We start from the raw sequence: 21,507 nt of genomic DNA, 5'->3' as shown, positions 1-21,507 counted from the left end.
ATTTAAAAATTAAACAAGCCTACTGCAAATGATTTGTGTCCTTTCAAGTTAAATTTTTTCAACCTTTTTATTTGCTTACTGTAAAAATAATATTTCATCAAAAATAGAAAGGCAATATTGTTATAAGATTATTGTGAACAAATTTTTTAAAATCTCAACTTTGTAATAGTTTTCATGACTTTTATGATAATAGAAGAACCTTTAATTGACATTGCATTGGCAGGTCAACTTTCTAAAAATCAATGTCAGTAAACCATTTCATCTCCTGCTGTGTTTAATATTGAAAAACTTTAATATAGAACATGTTGATAAAAATCCCCAGAAACGATTTTTTTTTTTTGGTAGTACCTAATAAAGTTTTTTCTTTTCTTAGCCCTTAAGTTACTCATTTGAAGCTGTAAGATGTAATGCCATAGGGTTTCAAGCCAAAATTTATTTGATTTTAGCTAGTAATGCTCTATTTATTAAGAGGAGGCAGAGTAGTAATGATAGGCAATCCTTGGGAGTTTGAAACTGTTCTAGTATTGCTTGTGCTAGCGGAGTGTGTGGCTGAGCCTTGGTTTCCTCCCTGTAAAGTACTGGATTAGAAAACATGACCTTTGTTGCCTCCCAGCCTTCAGTCCCCTCTTACTGTTCTTGCTCCTCCCACTGTCCATACCACCTATCTACTATTTATTGAACACCAATTGCTAGATACTGTATGAAGCAAGTTACAGATAGTGATCATGTAATCCTTGCAATAATTCTGGACTACTATTCCAGTTTTAAATGAGAAAACTTAAGGCCAGATGTTGCTCAAGGTCAAATAGCTAAGTATATACAGAATTTGTATAAAAAAACAGGTTTTTAAAAGGTTTTGAAAGTCTATTCTCCTCGCCACTGTGCCACACAAAATGAATGGAAAAGCCTTCTCAGTAGTCAGAATAAGCATTAGAAAGTCAGTGAACTGAAAGTCTTTATTTTTTAGTCACAATAGATTAGCTCCTAAGTGACTAAGTCCTTTCCAAGCTCCCTCTGCCGTTTGGGCAGTTTCTGTTAGGCTCAGCCTAGACTGGCCTCTTTTTTTGTTCTCTGTAGTCTCATCTGCAGCTGACAATGCCTCTCCCCGCAGAAGCTCTTCCTCTTACCCCTTCCATAGTTTGACCAGATGGCTTTTTTTTTTTTAAATAATGAAGACAACATGGTAGTTGCCAGGCAGTTTTTTTCTTATGGTATTTTATGTGTCTTCTGGTTAATAGTTTGTTGCATCATATTGAATGAGTGATTGGTGTAGGTTAGCCCCAAAGTCCTGCATAAATTGTGTAAGGCTTGCATTGTGTATTCCGTGTATAAGGTCAGATTTATCAGTATTTCCTCAGAGAAGCCTCTCTCCTAACCACTTGCATTTCTTTTTCCTTTCTCACTCATATAAACCACACATTGCATACACATTTACACAACAACACAAAACACTCAGGTTCAGAACTTTAATTTTAGAGACAGATTTTAAGAATATTAATGTTCCATAAACAATTATTTTGCTCCCAGTTATATGCCAGGTGCTATGCCAAACACATTTGCATGAATTATCCTATTTAACAAACTTATTTATCTGATATCTTTGTCATCAGGAGAAGAGTGTCAGCAACTTAGAATGTAAAATAGTCTTGTTAAATTACTTTATTAGATACTAGTATTTTTATAATAATGGTTTTAGTGGATTATTTAATGTCTTAACCTTTAGGAAATCAGTGAACTAATATCTCTGGATATTGCCTAAAATACTGTGTGATCTTGAGAGGGAACCTGTTTTACTGGTTTTAGTTTTGTGTTTTCACCAAGGTATGGCTTTATTTACGTATCTGATTATGAATTTTGTATATATATGTATATATATGTACATATGCATACATACACATATATATGTGTATATGTATTTTATGTTACTTTCATCTATAGCATTAAAATATTTTTTGATATTTAAGTGAAACATGTTTTGTGGAAAAAAGTAATTACAGGGCATCTTTTCCCTTTTTAAAGATTTTGATGGATCATCAAAATCTGTCAGAACATGTACTCTGCATGGTTTTATATCTGATTGAATTAGGACTTGAAAATTCAGCTGAAGAGGAATCAGATGAAGAAGTAAGTAGTTTCTTGTATTTTTAAATGTTAAAGTTATGACATGCCTTAATAAAAGGTTGTATGTCATCTTGAAAGGTATTTATGGATTCATCATACTCAGATGAAAATCTTCCTAAGAACTATTGGAAAAGGCCCTTTTTAATCTTCACATACATATGTTCTTTGAGAGGTTTCACTAATACATTAAACTCCATTTGTAGAATTATTGAATTTGAAATTCGTAATTCATAATATGTAGATGTAAGAAACATGGTTAGTGCACTTTTGGTGTTATGCTAATAGCGTTGATTACTGGTAAATAATTGTTATGTTAGGAATTCAGTCTAGAAATTCTAATAATTTGATTAGGGATTAATTTTGAATAGCAAATTGTTTCTGTAAAGGTTTTAAGTTAATGGAGTAAGTATTGTTATAAGGGAGAATGTTTACTTAAGAATACAAGTTATTAATCTGTTTCAGGATTTTATAAGTATCACTTCCATAAAAGTAATTGTCACTACAAATTGATTTTATAATTAATTGATATTTTCCTCATCCCCTCCCTCCAAAAAGACAGAATACAACACAACATAATAACAGCAAAAAAACAAACAAGAAAAAACCAGACAAGTAAAAAGACTAGGCTGTACTTTATATTCTAAGTTGAGTCAACATATATTCTTTCATAGATATTAAAAGGTCATTACGATTCCTCTAAGACTAAGTCAGACTTTTGGTTGATTTTTCAGACTTTCTTCTACAGTTAGTCCAAATTAGCATTATTTGACTGTATTATGAGTTATTCCTAATGGTTGATGAATAATATTCTGTACTAAGTATTTCCAAATTGAAAAGTGTATTTTTTTCTGGAGAAGTTTAGCTGACTTCCATTGGACTTACCTATATTAGTACTGAGAAATTTGTTCTAAAATTTTGTGTTTGTATTTGGTTTTATTAGCACTTTGTGATTTGTGAATGAGACTATAAGGGATTCAGGAATATGACAGGCAATAGACTATTATTTGGGCTTGTTACATTTCCATTGTACCTTAGACCAGATTGGCAAGGTTTGATATTCATTATGTTTATGTTTTAGGCATCAGTAGGTGGACCAGAACGTTGTCATGACAGTTGGTTTCCTGGTAGTAACTTAGTATCAAACATGCGACACTTTATAAATTATGTTAGAGTGAGAGTTCCAGAGACTGCTCCAGAAGTGAAGAGAGACTCACCTGCAAGTACCAGCTCTGATAGCTTGGGTTCTTTACAAGTAAGTGTAAAAGAGAGAACAAAAAAAAGGAAAGACTTTGTTATGTTGGGTTGTGTCATTTAGATCATCCTATCATATCCAAAAGAAAAATAAATGTGGTTGTAGATAATTTTAAATTGTCTTTTATTTCCTCTGATATATCTAAGCAACTTTTGCCTCACCCATCTTTTTCCTTTAATCTGCCAGAGTTCACGTCGGCCTAAAGTTCTTCAAAGAGAGGTAGAAGTATATAATATTTGCATTAACTAGCAATATGGCTTTAACTGGAAATGGGGACAGATGCTGAAGTATTTGTGTGTATATGTGTGTGTTTAATTAATATAGTTAGATTAAAAAATGTTTAATGTGTGTGTGTGTTTTTTAAATGCAGTAATTTCGGCTTAATTTTAAAGAAAATTCATATTATTGAACTTAAAAATAATACTGCGTATTTAATGGTGGGTTTTTCTTAGTAGTGTTAGTATTTTGGGCCAATTATAAGCGGCACATTTCAGTCTGTTTACATTTAGCATTGTTACTAACATCTTAAAAATGAATGTTCCCTAAATCAAAATAAATTTAATCTTTAGTTGCTGGTGGCATGCCCATTCACAACTTTTTTTTTTTTCTCCTATGGCAGTTAATTAACTTTGATAAAATAAGCCCACAAAAATCTTAAACTCCATATATTGTGTATTTGGACGCATTTTGAAAATCAGCTCTCTCATTGCATGTAGCTTAATTATAGAAAGCAGAAATGAAAAATCTTGATATGACAGGGCAAGTAACTAAATTTAAATACCTCTAATTTCTACAATATAGATTTTTGCAAGTAAAGAACATTGAATCAGACATTTCTTGTTGAAGAGTCCATTTGTAGGAACTTTCTTTGTCTTTGACAATATGTTTTTGCTGTGAACACCATAAAGAATTTTGATTAAAATATTGGAATCTATAAGCGGCAGCCTTTGCCTCTAATGCTGATACAGAGTACGTTGAAAAACAGCTTGGATGTTAAAAAAAAAATAATGTATGTTATAATTTAGCTCATAAAAAGCTCAACTAATTGAAGTATCCTTTCTATGCTTGCTTAAAAAAAATTAATGAAATCCATTAAACTAGCTTGTATCTTAATTAAAAGATGATTTCTAAGAGCCCTAATGCAGTTTGACTGCTTTAGCAGAAAAGGCTAGTTTGAAGATAAATTATTGAGAGAAATGGTTTTTAAAAATCTGTTCAAATAACAAATTATAGTGATATTTAAATATGAAAGAGATTAGTTTGATTTTTCATCTTTATATTTCACTTTAGTAACTTAAAGCATTTGTGTTAGAATTAATTTTCAAACTTTTGAAGTTCCTTAAAAATGAAATTAATTAGCAGTTCAGATTCATTAATTTGGTAAAAATTAATTTATAATTTTCTTAAGTGGAAGATATCATGGTCTTCTAGAAGTTGGTAAAGAGTATAGTATTCTTGATGAATGTTGGATAGAATAGCTTTTATTCCTTTAATCTGATGAAGGACTTTGTTTATGATTCCTCTTTAATATGGCTGTAGAAACTACTCAAGCTTTGTCTATTTTCCCTGGTAGGTAGGCCCAGGAGGTTGTAAAACAGGTGTTACTGTGGCTAATCGCCTTTCTCCTCGATCGTTTCCAGGTTGAGGGGGACTAAGTATATTTGAGAGAAGTGAAGAGACAGATTTACTTAAAGAGCAAATCTATTAAATAAATAAATCTTTGGATGAAACTTTGAACATTCCCTTTTGAAAATGTAGTACTAATATGGTTTTAAACTTGACACTTGAATAACTTCTCTTGATTTTTCTTTTTCTTTCTCTTCTGAATGGTAGAATTCTGGTACAGCTCAAGTTTTCAGCTTAGTAGCAGAGCGTAGAAAGAAGTTTCAGGAGATCATCAATCGCAATAGCAGTGAAGCAAATCAGGTGGTTCGTCCTAAAACTTCAAATAAATGGTCTGCACCTGGTTCAGCTCCACAGTTAACTACAGCCATTTTGGAAATTAAAGAAAGCATATTGTCTTTGTTAATTAAACTTCACCACAAACTCTCGGGAAAACAAAACTCCTACTATCCTCCCTGGCTTGATGACATAGAAATTTTAATCCAACCAGATATACCTAAATATAGTCATGGAGATGGTATAACTGCAGTAGAAAGAATTTTACTAAAAGCTGCATTGCAAAGCAGAATGAACAAACGCATCATTGAAGAGATATGTAGAAAAGTGACCCCTCCTGTACCACCCAAAAAGATCACTGCTGCAGAGAAGAAGACACTGGACAAAGAAGAAAGGTAATTTTTATTTTTAATGCTTTAAACTAATGTATGGTACAGTTGAAGATTTTATATTACCACCCCCCATCCCCACTTTGGCCATCTGAGGCTAATCACCTGGATGTTTATCAGCTGTAATCATAGCTGATTAGTTTGTAAGGTAAATGGAATCAAAGATAGTCAGTGCTTGTGCATTTAGCATTCTCGAGTTAGTTATCATTTACATTTAGAATACATATGGTGACAGCCATATGTATTCTAAATGTAAATGTACACGTATGTATTTAAAGGTGAGCTGTAGAGTGCGTAGCTCATTGTTTTAATTAAAGAAACATACTGAAGCTTATAAGTTTATTATAAGTTTACAAAGGAGTAGTATAGGAGACCAAACACATATTCTATCAGTGCTATTATTATTTAAACATTTTTGGAGGTCTCATACGTCTTTGAGCATCTACGGCACATTTTTGTTTGTTTCCATTTCTTCCTTGATGACAAATTTTTGTCCTTTGAGGGTGGGTTTAATTTTTAAAACCTTTTTATTTTGAAGAAATCTCAAACTTACAGAAATGTTTCAAGGATAATACAAAGAACTTCCTGGATCATTTCAGAGTAAGTTGCTTTACCCTGGAATACTTTAGTGTGTGTTTTTTAGGAATAAGGTCGTTTTCTTACCTAATCAGAATACACCTTTCAAAATAAGGGAATCAACATTTTATTTAGTACGATAAAATCCTTAGATCCCAAGTTTTGACAGTTGTCCCAGTAACGTGTCTCAGAGCAAAAAGATCCAGTCCAGAATCACTCATTGCATTTTGTTGTCATGTCTCTTTGGTCTCCTTCAGCATGGAATAGTTTCCTCAGTTTTTCCTTTATTTTCTTGACCTTGGCACTTTTGAAGATTATAGAGCAATAGACACTGTAGAATGTCCCTCAATTTGGGCTTGTCTCCTTTCCTATTACGTTTGGATTCCGATGATGCACCTTTGAGAGGAATATCAAGGAAGTGTTGCTGGGGAGTTGCCTGGTGGCTTAGTGATTAGTATTCCGGGCTTTCACTGCCATGGCCCGGGTTCAATCCCTGGTTGGGGAACTAAGATCCTGCAAGTTGCGGTGGCCTGGCCAAAAAAAAAAAAAAAAGGAAGTGTTGCTGTTTTCTTTTGACTGCATCCCATCAGGTGTCACATGATTTTAATTTGTTTCATTACTGGTGATTAACTTTGATCACTTGATTATGAGGGTGTCTGTTAGACTTCTTCACTGTCAAGTTACCCTTAGTAACTTTCCTCTCTTTTTTCCCCCCTTTGTAATTAATATGTAATTTGTGGGGAGATACTTTGAGATGCTGCAATATCCTGTTCTCCATCAACTTTCAGTTTATTCATTTATTTACTTATATCAGTTTGGAGTTATGGATTCCTATTTTATTTTATGGGTTATAATTTCATGCTCATTAATCATTTTGATGCTCAAATTGTTCTAGATTTGACCAGTGGGAGTCCCTTCAAGCTGGTTTCTGTGTTCTTTGGATTTCTCCCCACCATTCTTTGAGCATTTTCAATTATTTTCTGGGCCAAGAAGATAGCCCAGGTTCATCTTGTGTTTGGTATTAGCCATTTCTCCAAAGAGTCCTGGTTCCTTTTAGTAAAGAATCTTATTTAGAAACTACAGTCCATGTGCTCATTCTAATGAGCTCATTCACAGACCCTCTTAGTGGGCAAAAATGTGTGTGTATGGGGGGCGGATAAAGGGAGGGGAGAGAGAGTTATTAAAAACTATGACTGTGAGTTCAACCTGATAATCCCAATTCTAATCCAACACCATAGGATTTATTCTTCTTTTCCTTCTTTTCATAATTGTAACTCTCTCCTCCCATAGTGAGAAACCTGGCCCCTATAATCCTTAATATGTATTAATTTTTGATTAATTCCCTTGTATGTAACCAATTTCTTGTAACTTTCCCCCACACGAATGCCTTCCTGTGCCGGGCCGTTGGGTCTTGACACCCTGTCCTAGGCCACTGTGCCACCTTCCACGTTCAGGAAGGAAAGAGAGTGCAGGAGTGGTTTTTTTTTTTTTTTTTTTGCTGTACGCGGGCCTCTCACTGTTGTGGCCTCTCCCGTTACGGAGCACAGGCTCTGGACGCGCAGGCCCAGCGGCCACGGCTCACGGGCCCAGCTGCTTCGCAGCATGTGGGATCTTCCCGGACCGGGTCAGGAACCCGCATCCCCTGCATCGGCAGGCGGACTCTCAACCACTGCACCACCAGGGAAGCCCAGGAGTGGTTTTTAATTTTTTGAAATGGCTAATGTCATTGGGAGTCCACTTTGATGAGTAAGGTGAGTGATCAACCTGGATAATAATATATTGGCTTAAAATATAAAGTATAATATAAAAAATAAGAGTTATATTTATAAAATAGGTAATACAGTGAGTTTTCTTAAGTGGGCCCTAAATTACATTTAAAGTAAATGTTAGAAAAGGAGTGTTAAAAATCTCTTGAACTTTATTGGCAAAAATATGTAACTTTTCATGGTAAGCTGGACCACAGTACTTGATTTTATAGATGTTTGTGATTATCTCCACTAAATGGGTTGGAGTGGATGTGTGAATAATCTAAAAATTACCATCAGCATTCCATTCTTCTAAATTCTATATTCTATATCCTTTAATCATTTCAGATTAATAGCAGAATTCTTTTATGTTTCCCATAGAAATTACTACATAGAGTCTCAGTTTAATAAAATTCTTTTGTAGTATATAGATATAATAAATGGTCACTAAAAGAAACTGCTATAGTATACTCCATCCATTATGTTATGTTTTTTTTTTCCATCCATTATGTTTTTAATGTCCTTTGTATCATGGGCTATGATAAATCCCTTTTTGAATTTAGTTCAAGTAAAAAGTTTGTCTCTCCCAATGAGTTAATGTATAACTTACCTTTTAACCTTTTTCTTCTTCCTCTCCCTCCTCTCTTGTTTTGAATTACTATATGAACCTTACCTTGCTGGGGGTAGAATTTTATGCTTATTAGTATTTCTAGCATCTTTAAATGTAGGAAAGCCTATCTCCTGTCTTTATTAGTTTACTTTTATTTTCTTATACTTACGTTATAGTCATTTTTTTTCTTTTTCAACTAGCCTCAAATTAAAATGCTCTTTGGAAGTAGATAAGGCATAATTAATAAATAGAATAAAGTGAACTAATCCAAAGGAATATTTATGCTTAGATTTGGAATATAGTTTTATCTTTGTCTTGTATTTGAGACTCTTTCATATTCTTTTACTTCAAACAAAATAAACCAAACTTGGAATATTTCCTGGTAGAAACTGGAAAACTTCCTGGCTTTTTGCTATTTCTCTTTTAGGAAGAGACCTGTTCTTAAGGTAACAGTAAATCTGACTATTCTTTTTAAAAATAATTAATTAATAAATTAATTTTTGCTGCATCGGGTCTTAGTTTCAGCACATGGGATCTTTTGTTGCGGTGTGCGGGCTTCTCTCTAGTTGTGGCGTGTGGGTTCCAGAATGCGTGGGCTCAGTTGCCCCACAGCATGTGGGATCTTAGTTCCCCAACCAGGGATCGAACTTGCGTCGCCTGCACTGGAAGGCGGATTCTTAACCACTGGACCACCAGGGAAGTCCCCTAAACCTGACTATTCTTATCTTTTAGATTCTGTTCATAGCTTAACATAATAGTTTCTTCTAGCAATGAGCTTGCTGTTATTTGTACCTGGGGTTAAATTGTGGATTCCTAGCTAAAACTCTTCTTGCTCTTGCTATGAACTGACATATATTTAGGAAATTGTGTTGTTGGACATCCAAATTTTCTATCTACTTTAATTATTATTTCACATTTTAAAGTAAATCGTGGCTTTTATTTTTACCTATTTAAGCCCAGTGATTTTCAAACTATTTTAAAGCAGCAGAATCCTTTTAAGGACAATAAAATTTTACCTGAAATTTAATACATAGTACAGAAAATTGGTTGTTCTTAACTGTGTGCGGGGGGCCTTTCGTACATTATATACTCCTGAAAGATAGTAGGTATGTCTTAAGCACGTCTGGTACTTATCACTTTATTTCTGTTTAATCTAGACGACAAAAGGCCAGAGAGAGGCAGCAGAAATTGCTTGCAGAATTTGCTTCACGACAGAAAAGCTTCATGGAAACTGCAATGGATGTTGGTAAGTCAAAATTTATTAGTTTAGAACTCTCATACTTACAGTTACAATTACCTTAGGGATTATCTAGTCCAATCACCCACCAGTTTTTAACATTACAGACATAATTTCTGGTCTTTATTTAAACAATAGAGTGATGGAAGATCAGACCTTTATTATAGACAGTCCATTCTGTTGTTGAGTAGCTACAGTTGTTAGAAAGTTCTTCCTGATGGTAGTAATACAGTATTCTCCTGCTGCTTTCTTCTGTTAAACTGTCCTTTAGATTTGTGAGGTTCATCAATGTGAATTTACTTATTCTGATTTTTTCCTGTGAAATTATTCTAAGATCCTTAAAATAGTTTTCAGATACTTTCAGTGTCTCTTCCTGCTGCCCACCCCTTCACTATTTCTTAAAATCAGATGCACTTCTCACTTCCATTAGGATTAGCATTAGCATTTGTACAATGAGAGAGGATGCCATTTTCCTGTGTGATGGTAGATTGCTATGAGTAATCTTTTACAAACGTAGGAGAAATAGATTAAATCTCAATTAATCTCAGGCTTCAGTTAACCAGGATACTCCCTTCCCTGACTATTACTTGCATTTCATTGATTTCTCTCTCTCTCTCTTTTAACTTTTAGACAAAAATGCTGAAAGAAAATACACTGAAGTTGTGCCTTTAGTTAAAATATATATACATATGTGCATTCAGACATGCAAATACAGTCTCATGCACATAAGCACATGTAACTAGAGTTATATTTATATATTAACTAATGTTCAGTATATAACTAATGTTCACAAGAGGTGTGAAGAGGAGGGTCAGTTCAGATTTAGCATAATGTGTTCTAAACCATCAACAGTAGAGTTTATGTTCAGGACATAACTTTGATGTAAAGTATACTAAATTCTGCTTATTGGATTAACTTGCTATCAGTTGACTTTTTTTTTTTAACATCTTTATTGGAGTATAATTGCTTTACAATGGTGTGTTGGTTTCTGCTTTATAACAAAGTGAATCAGTTATACATATACATATGTTCCCATATCTCTTCCCTCTTGCATCTCCCTCCCTCCCACCCTCCCTATCCCACCCCTCTAGGTGGTCAAAAGCACCGAGCTGATCTCCCTGTGTTATGTGGCTGCTTCCCACTAGCTATCTATTTTACGTTTGGTTCAGTTGACTTTCTGATAAGAAATATGAGGATTTAGTTCATTGACACTGCTTTCACTTTTTCCATTGTGTTTTCTTTTCCTTCTTTCCAAAAATTAATAATTATATATATTTTTTGGGTTTTACAGATTAAAGATAATTGTAATAAGTGTTACAATTAAGTGTTCTATTAAGTGTTCTATCTATAGCCAGTTTTTTCATATCTCTTCATATAAAATGAACTAATAACTACCCTTAGTTTTCATTTTTCTTATCTCTACCTTCTGCATTTTATTAGTTACTTCTTTTCTTTTAAATTAAGGTTGCCAACATTTTGTTTTGCAGTTGCAGTCAAGTCTTCCATCCAAAGGTTTATTCTATACGTTGAAAAACAGTTAAGATAACTGTTTGAATGTTGTTGAATACAGGGCTAAAAAATAACCTAGTATTCATTTACTTTTTTTTTTTTGAGTCCACTGGCCTGACTCCTAGTGCACTTTAAGGAGATTGTATTTAGTATATAGCCTCTTTTCTCACAGTCTTGCAATTGCTAAAACCATACCATCCTTTATTCATTTCTGTTTGGGCCATTACTTTGTTATATTGTTTTTTGTTTCTCCTGAGGTTTCCAACTGCCTTTTTTTCGAACTAATATGCCTTTATGATATCCCTATTATTCTGCCCACTCAATCATACTGTCCTTTGCATGGAATTCTATTCCAGTCTGGTCCATTTTCTCTGTAGGCATGCTCTGCAGCCATTACCTTAGGATTTTCCTCTTATCATGTTGATCTGGGGTTTCCTGCATCTTATGTCTTTCTGGGAGTCTTGTTTATTGGAGTGCAGCCTCAATTGTATTCCCAATAATGTTTGTGCTGGAAGCTAAACTTTCTGATTCTTTATATTTCCAGATGGAACTCTGGTTTGCTGTCATGATTGATTGTTAATTTGGATGAACATAAAATTCCCCGTTGATACACATTTCTGTTACAACTGTTAAAGCAATACTCCCTTGTCTTTTGCCATTAATTTTTTTTTTTTTTTTTTTTTTTTTGCGGTTCGCGGGCCTCTCACTGTCGTGGCCTCTCCCATTGCGGAGCACGGGCTCCGGACGCGCAGGCTCAGCGGCCATGGCTCACGGGCCCAGCCGCTCCGCGGCATGTGGGATCTTCCCAGACTGGGGCACGAACCCATGTCCCCTGCATCGGCAGGCGGACTCTCAACCACTGCGCCACCAGGGAAGCCCTTGCCATTAATTTGATAAGAAGTATGGTGGTAGTTTGATTCTTATTCATTTGTGGGTGAGCATTTTTTTCCCTTTCCTGTGACACTTTTATAATTGTTTGATCTTTAGAGATCTGAAGTTTTATGATATGTGTCTAGGTGGATCTTTTTTCATTCTCCTTAGTACTTAATGGACCTTTTCGGTCTGAAGATTCATGTATCAGAAGCTCTGAGAAAAATTTTTCCTATGATTTTCTTGATAACTGGTATAGCCATCTTCCAAGATGACCCTCAATGATCCATACCTCTTAGTATTTATGCCCTGTGTAGTCTTCTCTGACATTGTGCCAGAATTGGTAGACATGATCACTGGGATATGGCAGAAGTGATGGTATGTCATTTCTGAGATTAGGTTATGAAAGATACTATGGCTTCTCTCTTGACGGCTGTTCTTTCTCTTGGATTGCTCATTCTGGGGAAAGCCAACTGCCATGTGGTGGGCAACCCTATGGAAAGGCCTGTGTGGTTAGGGACTGAGGCCTCTGGCCACCAGTCATGTGAGTGAACTTGGATGTGAAACTGCCAGCCCCATTCAAGTTTTCAGATGAATACTGCCCAGCTGTTAGTTTGATAGCGATCTCATGAGAGATGCTGAGCCAGAACCATCAGCTAAGCTGCTCCCAGGTTCCTGACCCTCAGAAACTGTGTGAGATAATAAATGTTGTTATAAGCCACTGAATTTTGTGGTAATTTGTGAAACAGCAATAGAAAACTATTATAATACTTTTCTCCTTACATTTTCTTTATTCTCTTTTGGTGGGACTCTCACTACTTGGATATTGGATCTCTTGGATTGATCTTTTAATCTTTTATGTCTTTTTTTATACATCTTTATTGGAGTATAATTGCTTTGCAGTGTTGTGTTAGTTTCTGCTGTACAGCAAAGTGAATCAGCTATATGCATACATATATCCCCATATCCCCTCCCTCTTGCGTCTCCCTCCCACCCTCCCTATCCCACCCCTCTAAGTCGACACAAAGCCCTGAGCTGATCTCCCTGTGCTATGTGGCTGCCACTAGCTATCTATTTTACATTTGGTAGTATATATATGTCAATGCTACTTTCTCACTACGTCCCAACCTCCCCTTCCCCACCGTGTTCTCAAGTCCATTCTCAACGTCTGCATCTTTATTCCTGCCCTGCCACTAGGTTCATCAGTTATGTCTTTTTATATCATGTATTCTTTTTGCTTTACATGCTTAGAGGTTTCTTCTCTTCAATATCTTGGTCTTACTTTGTCCGTAGAATTTTTTCTCAAATCTTTCTGAATATCTCTCTTTCTCAATTATCCTTTATCCTTCTGAATTACTTAGAAATTTAAGTTAGTCTTTCATGTTGTTAGTTTTCCTCATTTGCCTGATAATCCTTGACTCTCCTGGAAAGGTGGTCTGGGTAGTTAATTTGGGTTTACCCTGCTGAGGTCTAAGTAGGTTTGATTCTAGTAATTCTCTTTAGCATGAGTATGGATGAGGCGTGTCGACTGTCAGACTTAGATTTTGGTGGGAGGACTGCAGACTACTCTGTTTGGGCCCCCAGATGTTAACACTCAGTTAGAAACCCCAGTGCTCTCCAAGTGACTTGTTCAGTTCCTCTGGAGAAAGATAGTCTTTTTTCCTCTGTGAGGTAAATGTCAAATTATCTGAGTGCTCTGTCAGTGAGAGTTGGGGAGGGAATTGGGGTGCTGAGTAGTGAAGTTCTGTGTATAGACTTTTGATTAATTCCTCTGTTTTCAGAGTCACTTAATACTTATGACTCCTATCCTCTGCCTCACTGACTGATTCTGAGCCCAGAGTTGACATTCTTCTAACGGAGAGATCAATTCTTCCTTTCTGTAACTTTCTCGTAATACATAAGTGGTTGCAGCTTTTATGAATTTCTTTCATTGTCAGCATGTCTCCATCTCCTCCAATTTTTTGGAAATTTTATTGACATTTCTTATTTGTTGGTTGGTAAAACTCTCTTCCACAACTCCATCCTTTTTCTATATTCTTGGGGAAATATTTCTTTATGTATTTCTCTACTTTTATTTCAGTGGTTTTTTAGAAGGAATGGAGACAAAAACCTGTGCTCAGTCTGCAATCTTGATTAGATACTTACTTATATTTGTTATTATAATATATAAAGTTAAAATTTCTGTTATTACAAAAACATTAAATTTTTATTACAGAAACTTAGAAAACACATATAATCAAAAATAAGAAAATAATATTATATTTTTACTATCAGATTTCCTAACCTAGGCTGTATCCTTACAAATCTTTTTCTGATTATATATGTATATAAATGCTTTTTTTTTTAACCAAAATGAGTTAATTTCACACATGCTGTTTATTCTTATGAAAAATTTCAAACATACAGAAAAGTTAAAGGAATAGTATTATAAATTCCCATGTACCACTATAATCCTCCCCTAGTTAACATTTTTCTTTATTTGTTCTTTCCCTCTCTTTCTGTCTGTCTCTACTAAATGAAGTAAGTTATAGACATCATGACACTTTACTCCTAAATACTTCAACATACGTGTCCTAGGATTGAGAATACTCTCCTACTCAAGCACAATACATCATATGTAAGAAAATTACTTTTTCTTTCAAAGTAAATAGCTTCAAATACCAACCTGGATATTATGTTAAACAATGAAATCATTGAATTAAGTTTAAAAAATTTAAAATTGTTTACAGATCATTTTGTCCTTCGGTAATTCTACTAAGGGTATATAGTCAAAAGCTCTGTGTTCTGAGGTCACTTGAGAGCAGTCTTTTTGGGGGAGGTAGTGTAACCAGTTTGATGTACAGTTCGGTTTGTTTGTTTGTTGGCAACCTTAGGAACTAAGAAAAAAAGCTTAGTTAATACTGCTTTTAGAAATCGTTTTTATCTGTTGCCTCCCACTCCCAAGTGAGATAGAACAAAAACAGTTTTCTAAGGAATTGATTAAGCAAAGTATCCAGAGGAGGTTAGGTAGTATTGTCTTGAATAGGAGAATGGCCACCGCATTCCCTGAGGAGACTGGAGGGAAGAGGGAAAGAGTGGATGGAGATAGAGGTGAGTTCCATTAGGGGCAGGGGAAGTGGGAAGTTCAGGTGATCACTCAGTTGCTTCAGTTTTCAGGGCTAAGTAAAACGTGAGTTCTGCTGAGTGAAAAGAATGCCACTTGAGGTTTGGAATAGTTGCTAATGAGAGTGGGAGATGTTGCTCACCCAGGCTAAGTATAAAATTTGATAAGCAATGCTTAGGAACCAGTTTGGTTCACAATCATATATTTGAATGTCAGTAGTGTGCAAAGTTATTGACTCACTGTCCTAAATCTTACTACTTTTTGGAAGGTTTGATCTTTTTTGGTAGTAGCCAGGGCGCAGGAACAACAATTGAGGGATCAGGCAGACATGGTTGCTAGCAAACAGAGGCAGTTCCCAGAAGCCATCAGGATAATGGGCTCCACTCTCTCCTAGTCCCGGTTCTTGCATGCTGCAGTGGTGACAGGTGAGGTAATAATAGATTCATGAGCGTTTGGTTTATTTATGTTGGTTATGGCCATGCCAGTGGGATTCTGGACCATTCAGATTTGCATATTCCTTTTATTTATAACTCACTCCCTTCCCAAAGAGATCTGTTTGACCCCTAGAACCTGTTTGAGATCCCATTTTCATACATCGCTCAAGATAAAAATTACAGTCATATGTCTCACTGCCTCTGATTACTCTGCTCATTTACATCTGATATTATGTATTATAATATTATTAACACATAAAGCAGGGCCCACACCTGAGGTACTATTTAGCAATAATACAGACACAATTTAATCTCAGTCCAGTCCTCTGCTTTATTTGTCAGATACCTTTTGTCTTCTGCATTATTTCCCATCTGTGTTGTAAATGTAAGCATTCTGTAGTTGCTTCTTTCTTATTTTGCCTTTATCTTTGTGTTTGAGGAATGTTCTCCCAAGATTTCTAGTCTAGTAACATAACATGTAGAGTATTTTGAATTTATAACATACAGTACTTTACAAGTCCTCTAATCAAATATTTTACATCATTAGGTAAAAATTTAAGGACAAACGCTTTTCTCTCTGAATGCAAGAGATTTCTACTCTGTGATTAGTACTCTTACTTATATGTTGATAATGCCTTTTTGTAGTTATCAAATTTTCTATATGAAAAGACTCCCTCTGCAATTCCTTCTGTCTTTGTCTCCTGATTACTATACCCCATTATTTGTTTTTACTAGCCATCTAGGTATAGAAGTCAGGATGTTAGACCTTGATTCATTAAGGCTTATCAGATAGATATGACTGAAATCCAGCATAATTGTTTCAAGTGAGAGTTTAGATGCTTAATATAGAGCAAATTTATTTTGGAAATTATTTTCTTATCTTAAATATACTACATTTAATCGTAGAAGTTATATGGTACAGAAAAACGTAAAGAAGGATGAATTTTATCCCTAATCCCACCATCCAAAAGACACATACATTACAGATGATACTGCGTAGTACAATTTGGTTTCATGTCTTCTTGCTCAACATTTTAGCATAAACATATCCCTATATTATTATTAAAACTCCTGGTAACTATGATTTTTAAAGGCTTTACTTCGTTGGAGAGGTAGCAGGTAGTGGTTATCATCATGGACTCTGGAGCCTTACTGCCAAGTTCATATTGCAGCCACTCCATTGCCTGGAGTAGTTTACTGAACTTCTCTCTACATTGGTTTCCACATAGTTAAAAAGGGATTATTATACTGCCTACCTCATAGGGTTGTTGTGAAGATTGAATGTATTAGTACATTTAAAACACTTAAAACAGAGTGCTTGGCACATAATAAGTGTTTATAAGCATTGGCTATTACTATTATTACTTTTATTCTATAATTTACTTAATCATCCCATCATAATTGGACTTTAGTTTTACAGTTTTTTAAATTATTATGAACATTGTATATACAAAACCTTGTCTGTATTTTGGGTCTGGGTCTAAAAGTATGAATTTTGGGGGATGATGATGATATATATTTTTGTATGTTAACTGTGTAACCAAAACTATGCTAAACACATTCTGTATATTGACTTATTTGTCCTGATAGACCCATGAGATAGATGGTAGTATTCCAGATAAAGATGCCTAAATTTAGGTTAAGAAATTTGTCTGAGATTATACAGTAGTAAATGGTGGAGTATGGGCTGTTAATCAACAAGCTCTTTACTATTTCTTCATATTTGAAGCAAATTGAGCAGAGTTAAGTCCCTCCCCTCCCCTACTCCCCCAAGTTGGTAGCCTGGAGATAGAAAGGGACAGTTATGAGGATAGTTGCAAAATAAGAATTAATAGACTGATGATTGATTGATTGAGGTACAAGGTACAAGATAGAAGGGATATTCAATGTGTTTGGAAAGTTTTATTTATTTATTTTTAAACCAGAATGAAAAGAATACTTCTTTTCCAGTAGCTGAAACAAAAATCCTTGGTGTGTCTCTATTAGTCTAGCCTAGTTATAAGGTCAGCCCCGCTCCAGTCATATGAATCAAAAGTGGGGGTGATGGTATGATTCTCTAAGCAAAAATTGAGTCCTGCTGTTAGCAGATGGGACAGTAGATACTAGGTAGATAGAAATAGTAGCTGTCCACAGTACCCATCCTTTAAGATTTCATTTGGAAAGTGGGGTAGTCCAAGCAGGAGCTGGCATAGATCAGGATTTGGTTGACCTCTTAATTGTTGTTAGTTGTGGAGGGAGCTGTTTATTTTGCTATTTAATAGTATAGTATAATTTGAGGTTTATCCTTTTATTTTTTTAATAATTTACATAAGAAAGGGGGTTGGGGATATATATATATAGAGAGAGAGAGAGAGACATAAAAATAGTTACATCCCAGTGTCCCCTTCTTAGGTAAATGATAACATACTATGTATAATTCTTCTACCTTGCTTTTTTCACTTAACATTATATCCTGGAGAACCCATCATGCAGTGTATAGAGATGTTCTTTATTCTTTTTTTCTACCTGTATAGTAGATTCCCCACAATACCACCCCCCCATAGTTTATTCAAATGGTCTTCTATTATTGGACATTTGGGTAATTTCCAGTCTTTTGTTATACAAGTTGTATTGCAATGAATATCTTTGTGCATGTATCTTTTTGTATTTTGATAATGTATCTGTAAGATAGATTTCTAGATGTGGGATTGCTGGGTCAAAGGGTAAACACGTGTAATTTTGCTAGATATTGCCAAATTACCCTTACGGGGTTGTACCATTTTGCATTCCCATCAACAATGTGTCATAGTATCAATTTCCCTATGTATTTGTCATTAGAATATGTTGTCAAACTTTTGTATTTTTGCTAATCTGGTAGGTGAAAAGAAGTGGTATCTGGTCTAATTTTAGTGAGCATTTCTCTTATTATGGAAAAGGATGCTGTTTATATCTTTAACTGCTTCTTATTCCCTGACACATCTTTTTGCTGCTTTAGGGTTTGATTCTATCATAAATTAGCCTCTTTTACATTCTTACATTTGCTTGGAATCAGGCACAGCTGTAGACTTGCTCTGTTTTAGGTAGGACCTATCTACTTGTGACATTGGAATGCATATAGTGCATTAGTCCTATGTATTTATGGCTGTTGCATCTGTTATTATTTTATAAATTATGTAAATTTTGCTGTGTTAACTTGTGAAATTCTTATTCTCTCAACTAAATAGAAACTAATTGAATTTCTTTTCACTTAAATTAGAAAGCAGATCTCATGGATAGAATACTTTTTATGTTGGTTGCTCTGATTGTAAATTTGTTCATTTTTGAGGGATGGTGCTGCATCTGTCATTCAAGTCAGTCATCTGTGATGTGGTATATTTCAAAAAAAGAATACAGCCCATAAATGTATGTTATGTTTTGGTTATTTGTTCCATAAATAAGACCCACTGATACCAATCCAAGACATTAAAAAAAATATGCTTAACATATCATACAAAACTGTATGAAAGCAAAGCTTATCATCTCTTCCTACCTTCCCGTTTAAATCTCACCCCTCCAGGATAAACCATTATAAACAGGCTTTCTTGTTTCACATGAATACATTTTGTTTCTATTTGTTTTTCCTGAAATAAAATTTTACTGTATATAATACTGTACAGTTTGCTTCCCTTTTTTTTTTTTTTTTTTCCTTTTGGCCTGCCCAGTGCGGCATGTGGGATCTTAGTTCTCCGACCAGAGATTGAACCCGTGCCCCCTGCATTGGAAGCACGGAGCCTTAACCACTGGACTGCCAGGGAAGTCCCATGCTTCCTTTTTTAAAAAAATTGAAATATAATTAGTGTACAATATTATGTTAGTTTCAGGTGTACTACATAGTAATTTGATATTTGCATAAATTATGAAATGATCATTTTAAGTCTAGTAACCATCTGCCCCCATACAAAGTTACTACAGTATTATTGACCAGATTCCTTATGCTATATATAACATCCCACTGCCTTATTTATTTTATAACTGAAGGTTTGTGCCTCTTAATCCCCTTCAGCTATTTTACCTCCCACTCCCCACTCCCCTTCCCTCTGGCAACTACCCATTTGTTCTTTGTATCTATGATTCTGTTTTGTTTTGTTTTTTTACATTCCACTTATGAGGTCATACAGTTATTTGTCTTTCTCTGACTTACTTCACTTTAACACAGTACCTTCTAGATCCATCCATATTGTTGCATATGTCAAGATTTCATTTTTTTATGGCTGAATATTATTCTGTGTGTGTGTGTGTGTGTGTGTGTGTGTATGTATACTTCTTTATCCATTTCATCTGTCAGTGGACACTTAGGTTGCTTCTGTATCTTGGCTGTTATAAATGCTGCTATGAACATTGGGGTACAGCTTCCTTTCTAAAACACTTAACAATGTAGCATGAATATCCCTGCAAATTAGTATCTGTAGATCTCTTTTTATCCCAGATATCATTATGCACACATGTGCTTGCATATGTATGCAATGTTATATACACGGGATTAATATAAATATTTTTAATCCATATTATTTTTTTCTCCTTCCATGACCCATGCTTACAGCTTGCTTGGTGTATTCTTGTGCTTTTCTCTGTATTTATATAATGATATACAAATATACTACAATTATATGTTCATATCAGGTTTCCCCTCCTTCTCCCCTCTCCCCCTTTCTTTCTTCCTTGATTTTGATCATTGTTTGCTTTACCAAATGGGATCACTTTTTGCTGCTCTCTACCTCAGTAATACCTCCAGGTGTTCTCTAGTAGTTCTGATTCAGTAGTACTCAACTTTGCACATTAGAATCATTGTATCCCCCTTAAAATAATATCTGTGCCTGGGATCCACCATAGACTAGTTAAAGAAGAGTCTCTGGCATTGGGGCTCAGGCATAGGAACCTTTTGAAAGTTCCCAGCTGATTCTTAATGTGCAGCCAGAGTTGAGAACCACTGCTCTAATTTGTTTCTTTTCCTTCCGTTTCTTTATTTGAGGGGAGGGAGGGAAAGCTCATAGTAGCCCATAATGAAGTACTTTACTCAGCTACCTCTCTATTATTGGATATTCACTTTGTTTTCAGTTTGTTTTTGATTTTGCTATAACTAACAGTGCTGTGGTAAACAGTCAACATAAGTTTCTGAAATTGGTATTTCACTTTATATATCTACTCTTTGGTAGCCACTAGATGGAGATAAGTGTTTATATAGTTTTAATACTATTAACTAATAATTTTAAAGAACCAGTTACAGTGATGTAAATCTGACATTAACTCAGGTTTTTTTCCATGTATTGTCAATTAAAGATACAAAAAGTTCTTTCTCCTGAAATTTTTTCATTTAGGAATGAAACATTTTCCTATAAAGCTAAACTTAGTTTTACCATATGATACAGCCATCATGTTCTGAGGTATTTACCCAACTGGTATAAAAACTTATGTCTACACAGAAATCTGCATATGAATGTTTATAGCAGCTTTATTCATAATTGCTCAAAACTGGAAATAGCGAAGAAGTCCTTCAATAGATGAAGGGATAAACAAACTCTGGTACATCCATACTATAGAATACTGTTCAACAATAAAAGGGAATGCTGTATCAAGCTGTGCAAAGATGTAGGTGAATCGTAAATGTGTATGCTTACTGAAAGAAGCCTGTCTGAAAAGGCTACATACTGTATGTTTCCAGTTACATGACATTTTGGAAAAGGCAAGACTATAGAGCCAGTAAACAAATCAGTGGTTGCCAGGGTTTGGGAGTGGTAATGGGCTAA

General features: G+C 34.9%; 1 protein-coding gene across 1 annotated transcript in view; it reads left to right on the top strand.

Annotated features, from left to right (window-relative positions):
• Positions 1-21,507, top strand: part of UBR3 (ubiquitin protein ligase E3 component n-recognin 3) — a 227,307-nt gene that overhangs the window by 110,776 nt on the left and 95,024 nt on the right. The window contains exons 21-24 of the mRNA XM_073807594.1: positions 2,020-2,124; positions 3,200-3,373; positions 5,207-5,667; positions 9,750-9,838. Of these exons, the coding sequence (XP_073663695.1) occupies positions 2,020-2,124; positions 3,200-3,373; positions 5,207-5,667; positions 9,750-9,838 (829 nt within the window). The remainder of the gene's footprint in view (positions 1-2,019; positions 2,125-3,199; positions 3,374-5,206; positions 5,668-9,749; positions 9,839-21,507) is intronic.

This window comes from Tursiops truncatus, chromosome 7 (genome assembly GCF_011762595.2).
Source record: "Tursiops truncatus isolate mTurTru1 chromosome 7, mTurTru1.mat.Y, whole genome shotgun sequence".
Lineage (NCBI taxonomy): Eukaryota > Metazoa > Chordata > Mammalia > Artiodactyla > Delphinidae > Tursiops > Tursiops truncatus.
Note: the sequence above shows the minus strand (reverse complement) of the source record. Positions and strands in the feature narration are given on the sequence as shown.